At 45.0% G+C, this 20391-nt stretch overlaps 1 protein-coding gene across 6 annotated transcripts in view; it reads left to right on the plus strand.

Annotated features, from left to right (window-relative positions):
- Window positions 1-16297, plus strand: part of ehbp1l1a (EH domain binding protein 1-like 1a) — a 50741-nt gene extending 34444 nt beyond the window's left edge. For 2 of the 6 annotated variants that reach the window (XM_055938915.1, XM_055938917.1), the window contains 11 exons: window positions 336-426; window positions 654-820; window positions 974-1022; window positions 1150-1671; window positions 2072-2129; window positions 2804-2841; window positions 3067-3178; window positions 3281-3380; window positions 3738-3811; window positions 6188-6302; window positions 6640-10030. In XM_055938915.1, the coding sequence (XP_055794890.1) occupies window positions 336-426; window positions 654-820; window positions 974-1022; window positions 1150-1671; window positions 2072-2129; window positions 2804-2841; window positions 3067-3178; window positions 3281-3380; window positions 3738-3811; window positions 6188-6302; window positions 6640-6736 (1423 nt within the window). In that variant the 3' untranslated portion in view covers window positions 6737-10030. Of the gene's footprint in view, window positions 1-335; window positions 427-653; window positions 821-973; window positions 1023-1149; window positions 1672-2071; window positions 2130-2352; window positions 2842-3066; window positions 3179-3280; window positions 3381-3737; window positions 3812-6187; window positions 6303-6639; window positions 10031-15416 lie in introns of those variants that run through there. The other 4 variants (XR_008761418.1, XM_055938916.1, XM_055938918.1 and 1 more) reach the window with 4 other exon arrangements.
- The last annotated feature ends 4094 nt before the right edge of the window (window positions 16298-20391 follow it).

Consider the following 20391-nt stretch of genomic DNA (forward strand, 5'->3'; position numbering starts at 1 on the left):
TGGAGGTAGAGAGCAAAGACATGTGGCTTGAAGAGATGGTCTTTGGCTTTGAGTCAGTAGACATATCTACTGGTGGCTTAGATGAGGAGAGGTACGTTATGTTGAGTTGGACACGCATGTGCAATACAGTGGTTGATTGACGCGTGGCCATTTCTGAGTGCATTTACATATAGTAATTCTGTGTGACTAGAATGCTTTTCTGAAAGGAAACTGATTGAGAAAATGCCATATATTTAATCCTTTACCATTATTTGAAATGTGTTGCTACTAAACTGTTACATCCAGATTATGCTGTGTAGTCGGGTCATATTAAATCCCTGTCTTTCTCTTTTTAGGCAGCAGGGGGCAGCAGAGGAGCCAACAACGCCTAAAGGCGGAGCTGTAAACTCTCAGGAAACGGGTCTAGGCAGTGCTGCTTCCCCAGAAGTATGTTATTTATAGTCTATCAGTTGACCAATCCTCCACCATCATTTTGCATCAGTGACCTTTGAAAGGAAGTTCTGATTCATAACTGTCCATTTTGTCAATGACCAAAACTACTTTTTTAGGGTATTACTGTGTGATACCTGGTCATTTCTGCACCATAAACTGAAGTGCCACTTATATTTGACTCTGAATTGACCTATTATATCTGATGTCATTTGTTGTCTTAGGACCTCATGGCCAGTCCTGGCCTTGTTACCTCCAGCCAGTCCCTACTGGAGTGGTGTCAGGAAGTCATCAAAGAACATAAGGGGGTCAAGATCACCAACTTCAGCACATCCTGGAGGAACGGCCTGGCCTTCTGTGCCCTGCTACACCACTTCCACCCGGACAGGATGTAGGTACCCCCTCTGTGACGCGTTTAGACATAAACATGAGCAGGCGTTGTGTTATGGCTTGTTTAACCTTTAAAAATGACATCATCAGTTTTGTGTTAACTTGTTTCCTGTTCTTGTAGTGTGTATTGATTCTCTATTTCTTCGCTGCTTAGAAACTTTGAGATGCTGGACCCTTATGACATCAAGCGCAACAACAACAAGGTCATTTGTTGTCTTTATCTCATCATGTCATAATCACTATCAACAGCCAGGCCTTAAATGGGACCAGCAACTGGTTAACTGCTGAATATTTCCCCCACCCAACCCATCTCCTCTCATTTTCCCCCAGGCCTTCGACGGTTTCGCAGAGTTGGGCATCTCACGGCTGATAGAGCCCTCAGACATGGTCCTCCTGGCCGTGCCTGACCGCCTCATCGTCATGACCTACCTCAACCAGATCCGCACCTACTTCACGGGCCAGGAGCTGAGTGTGCTGCACATCGAGGCGGACAACAGTGAGTCCAGTTACGGCATGGTCGGGGAGAGCCGGGTGGGCCCCGACCCGGAGGCCGCCGCACGCTACTGTCAACGGATCCAAGATGAGGCCCTCACAATGGAGACCAATGTGGGCGCTGCAGAGAAGAAGGCGGATAGTGACACTAAGGAGGGCACCAATAGGGAAGTGGTCCCACCCCCTAGAACCAAACGCCTGCAGGCTGCAGGGGAAGCAGGAGGGGCCCAAGCCCCCGTCGTACCCCCCAGGACACATTTTCTATCTGCCAAGTCTGGGTTCTCCCACCTAAAGGATGCAGATCTGATTAAGAAACGACGGTCACAACGCAGGTCAATAGTCGAGGCAGACTCAACCGAGGTCAGTGGCCTACGATCTCTCTCTCTCTTCACTTTCTCTCCCTATCATCCCCCCTCGTTGTCTCTCTCTCTCTCTTCACTTTCTCTCCCTCTCATCCCCCCTCGTTGTCTCTCTCTCTCTTCACTTTCTCTCCCTCTCATCCCCCCTCGTTGTCTCTCTTTCTCTCTTCACTTTCTCTCCCTCTCATCCCCCTCTTTGTCGCTCTTTCTCTCTTTACTTTCTCTCCCTCTCATCCCCCCTCGTTGTCTCTCTCTCTCTTCACTTTCTCTCCCTCTCATCCCCCTCTTTGTCGCTGTTTCTCTCTTCACTTTCTCTCCCTCTCATCCCCCCTCTTTGTCTCTCTATCTCTCTCTCCACTTTCTGCCACTTAATCTCTCTGTGAGTGATTGCTTTGTTGTAGTTACAGGTTGCTACAGCACAGGAAGAGAGTGGAGCTGACAGAATAAAATCAGAAACAGGTACATACAGTATATTGATTTGTATGATGTGTTCTGAGTTCACACAATCACTAACACACACACACACACACACACACACACACACACACACACACACACACACACACACACACACACACACACACACACACACACACACACACACACACACACACACACACACACACACACTTACTGAGTCCCCAGTTTCTCAGGTACTTTATGATTGTGAACCACCCCTCAGAGGACCAGTGGAGAGGAGAGATGGAGAGGAGACATGAGGAGAGGAGAGGAGACATGAGGAGAGGAGAGGAGAGGAGAGATGGAGAGGAGAGGAGAGATGAGGAGGAGAGGAGAGAGAGATGGAGGAGAGAGAGAGATGGCGAGGAGAGAGAGATGGCGAGGAGAGAGAGGAGGAGAGGAGAGATGGAGGAGAGGAGAGATGGAGTACAGACACAAGTCATCACAGTTGTCTCTGTTGTACTTGGCTCATCCATCCCCTGAGCATTGACTCACTCTAATTACTTTGAAGGCTTCCTGTCGTTAGGCTAAGGACTCTAATCATATCAAACTATGTTAATTACCTTGTCATCACAGTCTAGTTTGCCACTTTGATGCTCTTCCAGTAATTGGAGCTACTGCATAATGTTGCTGTGTATCTCGTTACGCTGTGTGTGTGTGTGTGTTTCATATAGGAAGGACAGCTGGTGAAGAAGGACGATCAGCTGAGGAGGTCTGTCACTTTCACAAGTCTCTGTCTGCCACTGTCATAAACACTGGAAATACCAATGTTCTGTATCAGAAAGAAGTATCATTCTCTTTGTGTGTGTGTGTGTGTGTGTGTGTGTGTGTGTGTGTGTGTGTGTGTGTGTGTGTGTGTGTGTGTGTGTGTGTGTGTGTGTGTGTGTGTGTGTGTGTGTGTGTGTGTGTGTGTGTGTGTGTGTGTGTGTGTATACAGGACACCAGCCAGTATGTCCTGAGGGAGATGCAGGCCCTAGAGTTTGAACAGAAGCACATTGACAGCAGGGCAGACATCGTGGAAAGGAGACTACGGCAACTGATGGAGTCAGGTGAGAGGGGGATGGAGACAGAAAAATACCCTTGAATAAAGGCTTTCAGTAAAGGCTTTCATTCTCTTTATAATGATGCCCTCTCTGTCTCCATACATGTAGGTAGTGAGAAGATGCAGGAGGAGAAGCTGATTCAGGAGTGGTTCACTCTGGTCAACAAGAAGAACGCCCTCATCAGGAGACAAGACCAACTACAGCTATTGTAAGATCCACCATCCCCACTGTGTTGTTCACCGTTACCTAGTGCTTTAAACAACACTTTCTTTTTTACATTCAACCTTTATTTAACTAGGCAAGTCAGTTAAGAACAAATTCTTATTTACAATGACGGCCTACACCGGCCAAACCCGGACGACGCTGGGCCAATTGTGTGCCGCCCTATGGGACTCCCAATCATGTCCGGTTGTGATACAGCCTGGAATCGAACCAGGGTGTTTGTAGTGACGCCTCAAGCACTGAGATGCATTGCCTTAGACCACAGCGCCGCTCGGGAGCCCTAAACACGGACATATTACAGACACATTACATTGATCTAACCACAAGGCATTCTGCTCCACAGGCAAGAAGAGCAGGACCTGGAAATGAGGTTTGAGATGCTGAACCGAGAGCTGAGAGACATGATGGCTATTGAAGGTAAGACTACAGTACCAATATACTGAACTACAAGATCCATGATGCCACTCTATTCTGTGATACAGCTCAATACTGTGGTCAAAGTGACACTACAAACCATAAAATAACAAAAATATCTCTGCAAAGGAAATGAGAATAGTGTTGCGTATGGCAGTCTTAGGTTCTAATTTCTGGTACAATGGACGGACTCAGAAAAACACTCAAACTAGATTTATGCAACACACTGTGTGTTGCAGCTGCAGAGCACACAAACATACACTGACAGTGTACCCTGCAAAGCACCCCCACACCATCACACCTTTTCCTCCGTGATTCACGGTGGGAACCACACATGCGGAGATCATCCGTTCACCTACTCTGCGTCTCACAAAAACACAGCGGTTGGAACCAAATATCTCAAATTTGGACTCGTCAGACCAAAGGACAAATTTCCACCGGTTTAATGAACATTGCTTGTGTTTCTTGGCCCAAGCAAGTCTTATTCTTATTGGTGTCCTTTAGTAGTGGTTTCTTTGCAGCAATTCGACAATGAAGGTCTGATTCACACAGTCTCCTCTGAACAGTTGATGTTGAGATGTGTCTTACTTGAACTCTGTGAAGCATTTTTGGGGGCTGCAATCTGAGGTGCAGTTAACTCTAATGAACTTATCCTCAACAGCAGAGGTAACTCTGGGTCTTCCTTTCCTGTGGCGGTTCTCATGAGAGACAGTTTCATCGTAGCGGCTGATGGTTTTTGCGACTGCACTTGAAGATACTTTAAATGTTATTGAAATGTTCCTGATTGACTGACCTTCATGTCTTAAAGTAATGATGGACTGTTGTTTCTCTTTGCCTATTTGAGCTGTTCTTGCCATAATATGGACTTGGTCTTTTACCAAATAGGGCTATCTTCTGTATACCATCCCTACCTTGTCACAACACAACTGATTGACTCACAAGCATTAAGAAGGAAATAAATTCCACAAATTAACTTTGAACAAGGCACACCTGTTAATTGAAATGCATTCCAGGTGACTACCTCATGAAGCTGGTTGAGAGAATGCCAAGAGTGTGCAAAGCTGTCATCAAGGCAAAGGGTGGCTACTTTCAAGAATCTCAAATATAAAATATATTTTGATTTGGTTAACACTTTTTTGGTTACTACATGATTCCATATGTGTTATTTCATAGTTGTGATGTCTTCACTATTATAATACAATGTAGAAAATACTAAAAATAAAGAAAAACCCTTGAATGAGTAGGTGTGTCCAAACTTTTGACTGTTACTGTATATTTCTACCTTCCGATTAGACTGAGTATTTCTAGGATAAACAATCAGTCTCTGAGTGTTCAACCTATTGCTATTGTCGTAGCCCAGCCTGAGTCCAGAACCTTGGTGCTCCTCGGTGCCTTTCACAGGTCTTCTTATCAGTCAGGAGAGGCTTTGAGTTATTGGGAGGACACACAGTCTACTGCCGTCCACTAGATAATTACACCTCTCGTACACAAAGAGTTTAAACCTAACACTACTTTCAATCTCTAAGAATATATAGAAACTGTATATTCATACTAAGAGTATATAATGGTATAAAACAGTGAAGATATATAAGAACTGTAATTTATGATCTATCAGCTCCAACCCCAGACACATGGCTCCTATTCAACCTTATGGACTCATTCTGGCACTCAGAGTTCTTTCCCTCTGCCCAAATACAATGCTCATAGATCATTCCATCTAACCCATGTTTACTACCGCTAGGCTCATTTAGAATTAGAAACAGATTAAAAACGGCTCGTCAGATAGTCTCCAACAGCAGTAAACTTTGGACGTGATTGACTCACAATTAATATGTCTGTTTCGTAAAGTCAGACTTCCCAACTATGCCGTGGTATCTGTCCACCTGCTGGTTTGAGGAAGTGATCCTTTCTTTAATGACACACACTTTATTTTAATCCTTTGTTTACTTCCAGTTGAATCATGAGGGTATAGTTTAAAATGAAGAAACATATTGCAATAAAAAGCTGGTCATGGAACTCAATTGAACGTTGACAAAGCAACAACTGTCTTCTCTACTCTGTACCACCCTCAATCTCTTACCACTGTCTCCCTCTCTTCCTCTCCTACGCTCACTGTCTCCCTCTTCCTCTTTCACTCTCTTCCTCTCCTCCTCTCACGCTCTCCCTCTCTTCCTCTCCTACGCTCACTGTCTCCCTCTCTTCCTCTTTCACGCTCTCCCTCTCTTCCTCTCTCACGCTCTCCCTCTCTTCCTCTCTCACTCTCTCCCTCTCCTCCTCTCACGCTCTCCCTCTCCTCCGCTCACTGTCTCCCTCTCTCCCTCTCCTCCGCTCACTGTCTCCCTCTTTCACTCTCTCCCTCTCCCTTTTCCTGTCCTCCAGAGTGGCAGGAGACAGTGGCCCATAAACACAGGGAGCAGCTGCTACTGCAGGAGCTGGTGTCTCTGGTCAACCTGAGGGACGAGCTGGTCCACAACATGGACGCCAAGGAGAAAGGGTGAGACAGCCAGGGCTGCATCCCAAATGGTACCCTATTCCCTATATAGTGCACTACTTTTGACTAAAGCCTAATTGGCCCCTGGTAAAAAAAGTAGTGCACGATATAGGGAATTGGCCCAGCTGAGTCGCACATGCTGAATACACACAGCAAACACAGCAAACACAAACACCGTCTGGGAGGACGGTATGCTATGGGGTGAATGAGATGTCCGCTGTCTTTGTTTGTTGTTTTCATTTGTCTTCCTCTGCCACACAGTTGAACGTAAGTCTGAGAGAGTGACTGTTTGCTATGGGACTACTGTTCTAGCAGGTCTCTACCTGTTCTCTGCGCCTAGGGCTCTGGAGGAGGACGAGAGGCTGGAGAGAGGCCTGGAGCAGAGACGCAGGAAGTACAGCAAGAAGAGCAAGCAGGAGAAGTGTGCACTGCAGTGAGGCCTGGCGTTGGACACACCTGAACCAGGCAGCCTAGTAGAAGGTCACACCTGAACCAGGCAGCCTAGTAGAAGGTCACACCCGAACCAGGCAGTCCAGTCGAAGGTCACACCTGAACCAGGCAGTCCAATTGAAGATCACACCTGAACCAGGCAGCCCAATTGAAGTTCACACCTGAACCAGGCAGCCCAGTGGAAAGTCACACCTGAACCAGGCAGTCCAGTCGAAGGTCACATCCGAACCAGGCAGTCCAATTGAAGATCACACCTGAACTAGGCAGCCCAGTGGAAAGTCACACCCGAACCAGGCAGTCCAGTGGAAAGTCACACCTGAACCAGGCAGTCCAGTCGAAGGTCACATCTGAACCAGGCTGCCCAGTGGAAAGTCACACCCGAACCAGGCAGCCCAGTGGAAAGTCACACCCGAACCAGGCAGCCCAGTGGAAGGTCACACCTGAACCAGGCAGCCCAGTGGAAGGTCACACCTGAACCAGGCAGCCCAGTGGAAGGTCACCTGGATGCACATTGGGACTAAAGTTGTATGTGTGTGGATCATGACATCAACACTGCATGGAAGAGACTGAGAACTGTGTTATGGGACTGCACTAGGAGGACATAAAACAATGTTCACTCACCCCCTCTCTATGATATGACAGAGCCTCATTGCAACCTATGACTGGTTGTCAACAGTCACCCTGCTCTTCAGATTGTGTTTTGATTGGATTTAAGTTGTGTTTTTTTGTGCATAGTGTGTGTGTACTGTTAGGTTTTAATTTTGAGTAAATAACTCATGGACACTAGAGAAGCTTAACCAAGTTGAATTCTTTCCAAAGGGTCGTTTGTGTGTGTGTGTGTGTGTGTGTGTGTGTGTGTGTGTGTGTGTGTGTGTGTGTGTGTGTGTGTGTGTGTGTGTGTGTGTGTGTGTGTGTGTGTGTGAGTGTGTGCCTTGATGTGTGTTTGTTAGCGTGTGTGATTGAGAGTGCCAAAGAGGTCACTACACTTTGTTACACAATCTATGACTATATGCCGTTATTTAGTGTTTTAACTTCAGGTCACAAAGGCATACCCCTAACTAACTAATCACCAGATAAGTGCCTTACAGCTTTTTTAAAAAGCTTTCCAAAATGGTTCTTCAACTGTCCCCATAGGATTTTTGGTTCCAGGTAGAACCTTTTTTGGTTCCAGGTAGAACCCTCTCTGGAAAGGGTTTTACATGGAAAACAAAAGGGTTCTACATGGAATCAAAAGGGTTCTACCTGGAACCAAAAATAGTTATTCAAAGAGTTCTCCTATGGGGATAGGCGATTAACCGTTTTAGGTTCTAAATAGCACCTTTCTTTCTAAGATACTGTATAATCTGTTACAGTAGTGTATTATACAATGGGTTACTTCAAAAAGGTATTTTCTACTGAATGGGATATTAGGGAAGTGGCAGGGCTCCAGTACTTAGCTACATCAAATACCTACATTAGACCCATGCAGCAGGTGGATTGATTCACCCCTTTTCACCTATTGTTAAATAAGCATTCTGATTATTGACAATTACAATGGCAAGATGGAAGTGAAGTGGTCAATTTGTGCAAACAAAGAATGCCAAAACGAGCTTCCTCATTTATTGCAGTACGTTGGCTTGGACTGTGCAGACAGCACACAGCAAGCATCTGTTGTCTGATTCTTTATTGAGGTGAATGTATGTGGATGTCGACGAAAAGAACAGAACGGACATTGTTGACAAGGTCTTGTGATTGAAGATGTTAAATGTTTACTTTGGGTGCACCAACACTCAAGCAGAGTGGGAGATCGTGGATGAAAGGGGAAAAGGACAGAAGTCTATACTGTAGGTACAGTATACTGCAATTTGGTGTCTGAAACAACAAAACAGTTTAAACGTGTTGGAAATATTTGATGCTTTTATTTATTGAATAGGTATTGGACAGATAATCCTACATATCCTGCCTGTCAAATGTGCCTTTAACCAGATCCATAGTAAAAACAAATGTCCAGAAGTAGGACTCAACTTTGTGTTCCTAGTTCACAAATGTTTATGCAGTGAGTTCAGTTCCTGTTTGTGACATTAGTCTCGTAATGCCTTGTTTTCCATTGATTGTTTTTTGTTGTTTTGAAAGTTAAATAAGGAAGCGGTGGAGTCTGAACATGATCAATTTCAAGATGCTCTAAAATGCTAGAGAACAGGAATATTCAAACGGAAAACAGCAGGCAAATGCATGTTTCTGAGTGTTTCCATCTTAACCTTACAACTATCAACTGCTATAGTCTTATGCACATGCTTATTAGCGAATCTGTAATATGCAAAAGTGTATGCGTTAAACAAATAACCCTCATACATGATAAAAAAATACACTTTACTTTAGCTAAAATATATTCTAGTATTAAAACTCCAGCACTTCGTTACAGCAGTATTACTGCAGATGTAGGATCTGAATTTGAGCCAGTTGCTACAGCAGGAAAATAATCTTGCAGCAACAGGAAATGTGAATTATTATGTGGATTATAATTAATGGACATTTTTGTATGGGGTTGATACATTTATAATTAGGGCAAATCAAGTCTGAAATTTCAAAGTGGAAATTACAAACTTTAGATGCATTTTTAAAACTCAAATACACTACAAGTTTGCGTTTCCCGCTGTGCAGGAAAATTCTCTGCAACAAAAGAGTGATCAAATTAAGATCCTACATGTATATTATTGGCCAGGCAGGAGTGCACCGGAGGTTTATATTTGCTTGACATCTGCTCCTCTACACTTTGTGTAATGTTACGTTATCATGAGCGCAGGCGTTTCTATTTCAGTGGGAGGAACTACTTAACAGAGTAAAAACATGATTCTGTCTGGAGTTATTTTGGGTGACACTGGAGAGTGAAATTCGTTTAGAAGTGTTTGAATTTGTGTTCTAGCTTGTTCCCCCTCTGCCCCACTGTTGTTAGTTACTGTGTTAATGTTGCTACCACTGTGTAAGTTTGAGAGATTTTACTTTCAGTTTTCTGAAATAGCTTTTGGGGAAGGTTTTGTTTGTTTTAATGTACATTTGCACTATTTGTGATGTTTGGAGAATTAAAGGTATCTTGGATCACTATTTGTGATGTTTGGAGAATTAAAGGTATCTTGGATCACTATTTGTGATGTTTGGAGAATTAAAGGTATCTTGGATCACTATTTGTGATGTTTGGAGAATTAAAGGTATATTGGATCACTATTTGTGATGTTTGGAGAATTAAAGGTATCTTGGATCACTATTTGTGATGTTTGGAGAATTAAAGGTATCTTGGATCACTATTTGTGATGTTTGGAGAATTAAAGGTATCTTGGATCACTATTTTTGGAAACGACATCCACCTTGTTTATTTTAATTCAATGTTCATCTGTTTCATTCATATGGATGTCATACATTTAAGAAGTTATGAATCCATCAGGATTATCAGTTGTGCATTATAGAATATAAAGTACATTTATATTCTCACTTAATAAGCCCTATATTTCATTTGGCCTTTAATGCTATAGCTGACAGAAAAACGTTGAAACAGTCAAAAAATAAATCATAAGGAATAAGGTTTAGAAGAAAGTTCAGGATTTAACCCCTTTTTTTGTCGGCACAAAACTACTTCCATAATTCCTTCCATTAATTGTTTTAACCAGACGAGGGTTACCTTCAGACGAGGGTTACCAGACGAGGGTTACCTTCAGACATTAATTGTTTTGTGAGAGTCTCCTCTTTCCATAGTGGGGTCATATTAGTTTGTAGCCCAAACAGTTAGGACGCTACAGATGTTTTCGTGAGAAGACTGATTTTCAGGATGTCTCCTGGTCTGACAAACAGCACTGTAGGTCTTCCACAGCCCACAGCAGATGTGGAAGGCCGACGTAGGCGGATGTGGTGGACTGTGATGCAGTCCATACTCAGTGACCTCAGCTGACATGCCCAATAATAGAGTTTAAAGTTGGGTATAGAAAGCTTTACAAACTTTTTGGGACATTGAAGCTCTAGGACGGTTCCCAAGAATGAAGTTAGAGGAGGAAGAGGAAGCATTGAAAACAGGAAATGAATACTGGGGATTATGGTGGGGATTTTTGTATTATGTTAATTATATTGACGTCAATCGATTCTTTAACCAACAATTTTACCTGGCTACACTTCAAAGCCGAAACATATCCATAACTGAACGTCAGTGCTTGACTTGGGTAGGAGCTTTCCGGAGCTGAGTACCGACACCTCAAATGTTCTACTGCTTGAGCTCCTGTTCATCTAATAGAATATCAGCTCAAAAGTATTGTGGAGCTCCTAAATATAATACGTGAGTACCGGCACATATTTGAGTTCAAGCCGAGCACTGCTGAACGTAGAAATCGACTTATGAAAGTCATTGTTAGTGTGCCAATGCGTGGATGCAATTTCCCTTCGGGTTATTTTTACTCCAAAACTATCTTTTGGTATTTGTTTCATTAGTCCATTGTTGGTATAGTCCCAAAATGTTTTGCATGTCAACCATCAAGATGTCAAGATATATAACTTTCAAAATAGAGAAATACAGCCGCTATTTCCCTTCAGGTTGTTTTTACTCATTCATTTCCATTCCACTGAGAGTTGTTAGTCTCAGCGTATTGCCTATGGGCACCATCATGATTCCGTTAGTCCAGGGCACGGAGCTCTAGATCTGGAACTATAGGGGCCTGCCCAACAATAAAAACAATGTTAATCGGAAGTATCCCATTAAAGGTATGTAGTTTAGATTGGGTGCTGGATCATGTTGTAATGTGTTTTCATGTTATTAAGGAAAAGAGATTGAATCTCGAGAATAATACAGGACTGCCCACTAATGATGCAAGACTTGTTAACCCCTTATTGTCACGCCCTGGCCTTAGTATTCTTTGTTTTCTTTATTATTTTAGTTAGGTCAGGGTGTGACATGGGGAATGTTTGTGTTTTGTTGGTTTTGGGTGTTTTTATGGTAAAGGGGTTGTTGGGTATAGTATATGGGTTTGTGTTGAGTACATGTGTCTAGTGTTGTCTATGTATGTTTAGTTGTCTAGGAGAGTCTATGGTTACCTGAATGAGTTCCCAATTAGAGACAGCTGATTTCGGTTGTCTCTGATTGGGAGCCTTATTTAGGGTAGCCATAGGCTTTCATTGGTGGTGAGTAGTTGTCTATGTCAGAACGTTTGTAGCCTGTGTGTGTGCGCACGACGTTTATTAGCTTCACGATCGTTTGTTGTTTTGTTAGTTTGTATTAAGTGTTTCGTGTTTATTTTTCGTCATCTTTAAAATAAAAGAAGATGGCTTATTTTCCAAATGCTGCGTTTTGGTCCGTCAATCCGCCACACGATCGTGACAGAACTACTCACCATTACAGGACCAAGCGGCATGGAAAGCGGCAACAGGACCCACCTACACAGGATTCGTGGACATGGGAGGAGATACTGGATGGTAAGGGGCCGTGGGCACAACCGGGAGAATATCGCCTTCCTCGTGAAGAGCTGGAGGCAGCTAAAGCCGAGAGGAGGCGATATGAGGAGGCAGCACGGAGACAAGGCTGGAAGCCCGTGAGTACAACCCAAAAATTTCTTGGGGGGGGCCTTAAAGGGAGTGTGGCGAAGTCAGGTAGGAAACCTGCGCCTACTCCCTGTACTTACCGTGGAGAGCGAGAGTACGGGCAGACACCGTGTTACGCAGTAGAGCGCACGGTGTCTCCTGTACGCGTGCATAGCCCGGTTCGGTACATTTCAGCTCCACGTATCGGCCGGGCTAGACTGAGCGTTGAGCCGTATGTCATGAAGCCGGCCCAACGCATCTGGTCACCAGTGCGTCTCCTCGGGCCGGCGTACATGGCACCAGCCTTACGCATGGTGTCCCCGGTTCGCCTACATAGGCCGGTGCGGGTTATTCCACCTCCCCGCACTGGTCAGGCGACGGGGAGCATACAACCAGGTAAGGTTGGGCAGGCTCGGCGCTCAAGGGAGCCAGTACGCCTGCACGGTCCGGTATTTCCGGCGCCACCTCCCCGCCCCAACCCAGTACCACCAGTGCCTCCTCCACGCACTAGCTATATGGTGCGTGTCTCCAGCCCTTTACCACCAGTGTCTAAACCACGCACCAAGCCTCCTGTGTGTCCCCAGAGTCCTGTGCGTCCTGTTGCTGCTCCCCGCACTAGCCCTGAGATGCGTGTCCCCAGCCCGGTGCCACCAGTCCCGGCACCACGCACCAGGCCTACAGTGCGCCTCAGCCGGCAGGAGTCTGCCGTCTGCACAGCGATGACTGAACTGCCCGTCTCCCTAGCGCCATCTGAGCCATCCGTCTCCCTAGCGCCATCTGAGCCATCCGTCTCCCTAGCGCCATCTGAGCCATCCGTCTCCCTAGCGCCATCTGAGCCATCCGTCTCCCCAGCGCCATCTGAGCCATCCGTCTCCCCAGCGCCATCTGAGCCATCCGTCTGCAATGAGCCTGCAAAGCCGCCCGTCTGCCATGAGCCCACTGAGCTGCCAGCCAGACAGGAGCCGCTAGAGCCGTCCGTCAGACAGGAGCCGCTAGAGCCGTCCGTCAGACAGGAGCCGCTAGAGCCGTCCGTCAGACAGGAGCCGCTAGAGCCGTCCGTCAGACAGGAGCCGCTAGAGCCGTCCGTCAGACAGGAGCCGCTAGAGCCGTCCGTCAGACAGGAGCCGCTAGAGCCGTCCGTCAGACAGGATCTGCCAGAGCCGTCCGTCAGACAGGATCTGCCAGAGCCGCCAACCAGACAGGATCTGCCAGAGCCGCCAACCAGACAGGATCTGCCAAAGCCGCCAACCAGACAGGATCTGCCAGAGCCGCCAACCAGACAGGATCTGCCAGAGCCGCCAACCAGACAGGATCTGCCAGAGCCGCCAACCAGACAGGATCTGCCAGAGCCGCCAACCAGACAGGATCTGCCAGAGCCGCCAACCAGACAGGATCTGCCAGAGCCGCCAGCCAGACAGGATCTGCCAGAGCCGTCAGCCAGCCATGAGCAGCCAGAGCCGTCAGCCAGCCATGAGCAGCCAGATCCGTCAGCCAGCCATGAGCAGCCAGATCCGTCAGCCAGCCATGAGCAGCCAGATCCGTCAGCCAGCCATGAGCAGCCAGATCCGTCAGCCAGCCATGAGCAGCCAGATCCGTCAGCCAGCCATGAGCAGCCAGATCCGTCAGCCAGCCATGAGCAGCCAGATCCGTCAGCCAGCCATGAGCAGCCAGATCCGTCAGCCAGCCATGAGCAGCCAGATCCGTCAGCTAGCCATGAGCAGCCAGATCCGTCAGCTAGCCATGAGCAGCCAGATCCGTCAGCCAGCCATGAGCAGCCAGATCCGTCAGCCAGCCATGAGCAGCCAGATCCGTCAGCTAGCCATGAGCAGCCAGATCCGTCAGCTAGCCATGAGCAGCCAGATCCGTCAGCCAGCCATGGGCCATCCCTCAGTCCGGAGCTGCAGTCCCTCAGTCCGGAGCTGCAGTCCCTCAGTCCGGAGCTGCAGTCCCTCAGTCCGGAGCTGCAGTCCCTCAGTCCGGAGCTGCAGTCCCTCAGTCCGGAGCTGCAGTCCCTCAGTCCGGAGCTGCAGTCCCTCAGTCCGGAGCTGCAGTCCCTCAGTCCGGAGCTGCCCCTTACCCTGGTGCTGCCCCTTACCCTGGTGCTGCCCCTTACCCTGGTACTGCCCCTTACCCTGGTACTGCCCCTTACCCTGGTACTGCCCCTGACCCTGGTACTGCCCCTTAGTCCGGAGCTGCCCCTTAGTCCGGAACTGCCCCTTAATGCAATGGGGTTAATGTGGAGGGGGGTCATTTGGAGGAAGCCTAGGAGGTGGTTAGGGACTGTGGTGACGTGGGGACCACAACCAGAGCCGGAGCCGCCACCGTGGATGGAAGCCCACCCAGACCCTCCCCTAGACTGTGTAATGGTGCGCCCGGAGTTCGCACCTTAAGGGGGGGGTTATGTCACGCCCTGGCCTTAGTATTCTTTGTTTTCTTTATTATTTTAGTTAGGTCAGGGTGTGACATGGGGAATGTTTGTGTTTTGTTGGTTTTGGGTGTTTTTATGGTAAAGGGGTTGTTGGGTATAGTATATGGGTTTGTGTTGAGTACATGTGTCTAGTGTTGTCTATGTATGTTTAGTTGTCTAGGGGAGTCTATGGTTACCTGAATGAGTTCCCAATTAGAGACAGCTGATTTCGGTTGTCTCTGATTGGGAGCCTTATTTAGGGTAGCCATAGGCTTTCATTGGTGGTGAGTAGTTGTCTGTCAGAACGTTTGTAGCCTGTGTGTGTGCACGACGTTTATTAGCTTCACGATCGTTTGTATTAAGTGTTTCGTGTTTTTTCGTCATCTTTAAAATAAAAGAAGATGGCTTATTTTCCAAATGCTGCGTTTTGGTCCGTCAATCTGCCACACGATCGTGACACTTATTGTCTTGTGTCAAAGGATTATGTAAATTGTTCCTGGCCATAGTGAAATATGTACTACCCTGACCTCTCCAATACATTTTTAAAACTATATTGTATGTATTTGAGCATATCAAAAATACAATTTCCAGAGAGCTTGTGTGTAATGCATTGTATGGCCTGAAACTAAGAAGGATATTATACTTAATTATAAAGTGAGAAAGTGTTGTGAAAAATCATTATGTTCCTGTAAACTATGAATAGTTTCTTCATTTGTTTAATCTTTCAGGAAACAAGCTCGAACCGCACACGTGGAGCATGTCTGGCTACACAATGCATCCCCATGGGCCATAGCCACAATGCTTTGTCAGCATGAGAAACAGTTATATTACATAATGGACCAGAAACAAGCACCCTATCCTCTCTGCTTAACTCCCTAGTCCTTGCTGATGACAAGCATACCCATAACATAATGCAGCCACCACCATGCTTGAAAATATGAAGAGTTTTACTCAGTGATGTGTTGTGTTGGATTTGCCCCAAATATAAAATGTTGCATTCAGGACAAAGTGAATTGCTTGCCACATTTTTTGCAGTTGTACTTTAATGCCTTGTGCAAACATGATGCATGTTTTGGAATATTTGTATTCTGTACCTGCTTTCTTCTTTTCACTCTGTAATTTATGTTAGTATTCTGGAGTAACTACAATGTTGTTGACCCATCCTCAGTTTTCTCCTATCACAACCATTAAATTCTGTAACTGTTTTAATGTCACCATTGGCCTTACGGTGAAATCCCTGAGCGGGTTCCTCTTTGTCAACGGAGCTAGGAAGAATGCCTGTATCTTTGTAGTGTCATGCCCTGACCGTAGAGAGCTTTTTATGTCTCTATTTTGGTTTGGTCAGGGTGTGATTTGGGTGGGCATTCTATGTTCATTTTCTATGTTTTGTATTTCTTTGTGTTTGGCCGGGTGTGGTTCTCAATCAGAGGCAGCTGTCTATCGTTGTCTCTGATTGAGAATCATACTTAGGTAGCTTTTCCCCACCGATGCTTTGTGGGTAGTTATTTTCTGTTTAGTGTTTTGCACCTTACAGGACTGTTTCGGTTTCATTTATTCTCTTGTTATTTTGTTTAGTGTTCAGTGTAAATAAAAAACATAAACACTTACCACGCTGAGCTTTGGTCCGACTACTCTTCTTCAGATGACGAAAACCGTTACATGTAGTGATTGGGTGTATTGATACTGTCACGCCCTGATCTGTTTCATATTGCACTTCCTAAGGCTTCCACTAGATTTCAACAGTCTTTAGAACCTTGTTTGATGCTTCTACTGTGAAGGAGGGGGGAATGAGGGCTCTTTGAGTCAGGGGTCTGGCAGAGTGCCATGAGCTGACCACACGCGTTCACGTGAGTTAGCTTGCGTCCCATTGCATTTCTGAAGACATAGGAATTCTCCGGTTGAAACATTATTGAAGATTTATGATAAAAACATCCTAAAGATTGATTCTATACATCGTTTGACATGTTTCTACAGACTGTAACGGAACTTTTGGACTTTGTCTGTTCGCGCCTCATGAATTTGGATTACTGGGCTAAACGCGCAAACAAAAAGGAGCTATTTGGACATAAATGATGTACTTTATCGAACAAAACAAACATTTATTGTGGAACTGGGATTCCTGGGAGTGCATTCTGATGAAGATCATCAAAGGTAAGTGAATATTTATAACGCTATTTCTGACTTCTGTTGACTCCAACATGGCGGATATATGTATGGCTGGTTTTGTTGTCTGAGCGCTGTACTCAGATTATTGCATGGTTTGCTTTTTCTGTAAAGTTTTTTTTTAAATCTGGCACAGCGGTTGGATTAAGGAGAAGTATATCTCTAATTCTGTGCATAACACTTGTATCTTATATTAAAGTTTATGATGACTATTTCTGTAAATTGATGTGGCTCTGCAAAATCACTGGATGTTTTGGAAGCAAAACATTACTGAACGTAATGCGCCAATGTAAACTGAGATTTTTGGATATAAATATGCACTTTTTTCGAACAAAACATACATGTATTGTGTAACATGAAGTCCTATGAGTGTCATCTGATGAAGATCAAAGGTTAGTGATTCATTTGATCTCTATTTCTGCTTTTTGTGACTCCTCTCTTTGGCTGGAAAAATGGCTGTTTTTCTGTGAGTAGGTGCAGACCTAACATAAGCATTTGGTGTGCTTTTGTCGTAAAGCCTTTTTGACATCGGACACTGTGGTGGGATTAACAAAATCTTTATCTTTAAAATGGTGTAAAATACTTCTATCTTTGAGGAATTTTAATTATGAGATTTCTGTTTTGAATTTGGCGCCCTGCACTTTCAATGGCTGTTGTCATATCGATCCCGTTAACGGGATCTTAGCCGATCTCAGCCATAAGAGGTTTAAACAGCTACACAAAATCTAAATTTAATCAATTTTAAATTCAGACTGTAACACAACAAAATGTAGAAATGATAAGAAGCGTGAATACTTTCTGAAGGCACTGTAGAAGAGGATGTTGGAGCATTTGCCAAGTTATTGATATCAGTGATTTCACCATGAAGGGCCGGCATCCAATCCCCCTCTATATCAATCATTGATTGCGTTGATCTAATCGAGGGCCTTAATGACAGCTTCAGTACATTCAGAGACAATGATCAGCACTACAGAGCTGGTTTTTATTCAACACTTTTGGAAGTCGTGAGACACGCTTCTCCACTTCGACTCGCTCTCTCCCTCCCTCCACTGAGACATAACCAAGAGTAATGAATTTACGTATGCCTACAGTAGCAATTTTAGCTTGTAAATCTTGGTGGGGCAAACTCACATTTTTGTTGTTGATGCATGCCAGCAAAGCCACCACACAACACTAAACAATACATGAACTGCAATATAACGGTGACAAACAGTGCCCATAAAGCCCATAAAACTGTTCCAACAGCAGAGTTTTCTTTTCAGCACCATGGAGTGAATTCTTACCACCGCTACACCTGGCTATCAGTGGAGCCTTGTCTGGCAGCGAAACAGTTCATGCAGCCTCATTTACTGCCTTAAAAAAAAGCATGGCTGACTTGCTTAAACAAATGTAGTTTCTACTGACAATTGAGATGTAAAAACTATGGCATAAGGGGACAATGAGCGGATCAGAGGCAATCCGTAATTTAGACTGACATTAATGAGCGAGCTAAGACGGATGTAGTCAATATAACTATTTGTTCAGCACTTTTGAAATGTACAGCGACAGAATTCAGAACATGGACCGTTCTTACAGTATTCTCCCTGTATACCAAGTCAGACACGTAGGATAAATAAAGGGGGCATATAAGCAGACAATGAAAGCTCTTACAGTGTTCGATGATGACATTTCTCTAAAACAGGCTATAGGCTACAAGTGCACCACCAAGTTAGAACAGTAGGCTGCGTTATGATGGGGAAAGGGACCAAATGATTAGGGTGAGGCACATGGGCTCAAACAGCTTACTACACAACACACACTTTGTATTACTTTCTTAGCTACAGTATACATATCTCACTGGAATATTACATAATTTATGCAGCAGCATACAATATGTTTTTGGACTCACCTTGTTGTGCTGTGCTCACTTGAACAGCAAGGTTGCACGGCGGTCCTTCTTGTGGGCAAACTTTGTCATCAAAGTCTGGCATTCTCTGGATTTGTGGAGTTTAAGACAACTGGGAACTCTGAAAAAAACTAGTTTGAATCATGACATCAGTGATCTTCAGGTCAGCACTCTAGGAAGAGGCCCGAGTTCCCGACTTGGAATTCCGAGTTGGATAACTGTTCAAATTGTATTTTCCCAGTCAAGGCTTGTTTTTTTTCCTAGTTCCCCGTTGTTTTGAACTCACTGGTGTCTGAGATTTCCCCGTTCTGTGTTTCCAGTTGTTTTGAATGCAGCAGAAGTCATGCTGGATTGACAGCATGGCCAATGTATTTAATATTTTCTGGCCAGTGGTGTTGCATGTGAATGTTTATCCTTTTAAGCTTGGAAATGTCAGACCGTGGGTGCAACTGGTCAACTAGAGTCAGGTGCAGAAGAGCAGAGAGGAATGAACAGGCACACTTTAATTGGCAGAAGCACAAGTCGGACGCAACAGCGTCACAACACTCCAGCAAGGCAAAAGTGAAATAGCGCACTGGTCACTATAAATAAAGAACCACAATACAATACCACGGGTTGAAACAATACCCGGAAAAAACCCAGCCTGACGTGTCACACAATACATGTAATGAACAATTACACACACAGACATGGGGTGGAACAGAGGATAATATACACGTAGATTCATGAGGGAATGTAAACCAGGTGTGCGGGAAAACAAGACAAAATAAATGGAAAATTAAAAGTGGAGCGGCGATGGCTAGAAGACCGGTGACGTCGACAGCCAAGCGCCGCCCGAATAAGGAGAGGAACCGACTTCGGCGGAAGTCATGACAGGAAAAGAGAGCCTTAAACCCAGACTTGGACCACGTCTCCACTGAATAGCAGGCTAGCGATTGCTTTGCAGTTAGCTAACACTTGCAATTAGTCACTGATTCCTTCCAAACCACTCATTGTTGAATTTGCGATTTCCAACTTGTTGTGTAATGTTTATGACCAATGGCCGATGAGCACCGATATGTTTTATCTATAATTTCTCTTCATATGACAAGGATTTGCCAGTAGATTGTCAACATAATTCTTGAAGATGACTGCTTGTCTAGCTTGCTAGCTAAGATTTAGAAAGTATGATGTTGACATGATCTGTCCAATCAAAGCTACAGTTGATATAATGTGATTTGACGTAATTTTATCTGTGGCCAATAACCTTGAGCCTTATTGGATGGGCACTTCTAATGTAAATCTATGGCAGAACCCAAGGGGCTTGAATTTTCCAGTTCTCCCTGTAGATTTTGTGGTGACGTAGTGTCCCCATGAATGACATAACACTGAGCCAATCAAGGCGCAACTAGAGAACATTACCAACGCCTCCGCTCTGTATTTTACGCTGGCTGCCCAACCACCACAGAAAGCACTGAGCTAGGCTGAAACACCTGCATTTTGGAGCAGCCTTACTCAAGAAAGCAAAAAAGAGACTATGTTTATATGCTGCTTTATTAACTCAATATTTTTTTTTACATAGTTTGCAAACTGATATGTGATACGTATTGTCGCCAAACTAACATGCAAAACAGTTGCTAAACAGGTGGTTCTCTCACAATGACCGGTCGCCATTG

This window comes from Salvelinus fontinalis, chromosome 11, assembly GCF_029448725.1.
Source record: "Salvelinus fontinalis isolate EN_2023a chromosome 11, ASM2944872v1, whole genome shotgun sequence".
Classification (NCBI taxonomy): domain Eukaryota; kingdom Metazoa; phylum Chordata; class Actinopteri; order Salmoniformes; family Salmonidae; genus Salvelinus; species Salvelinus fontinalis.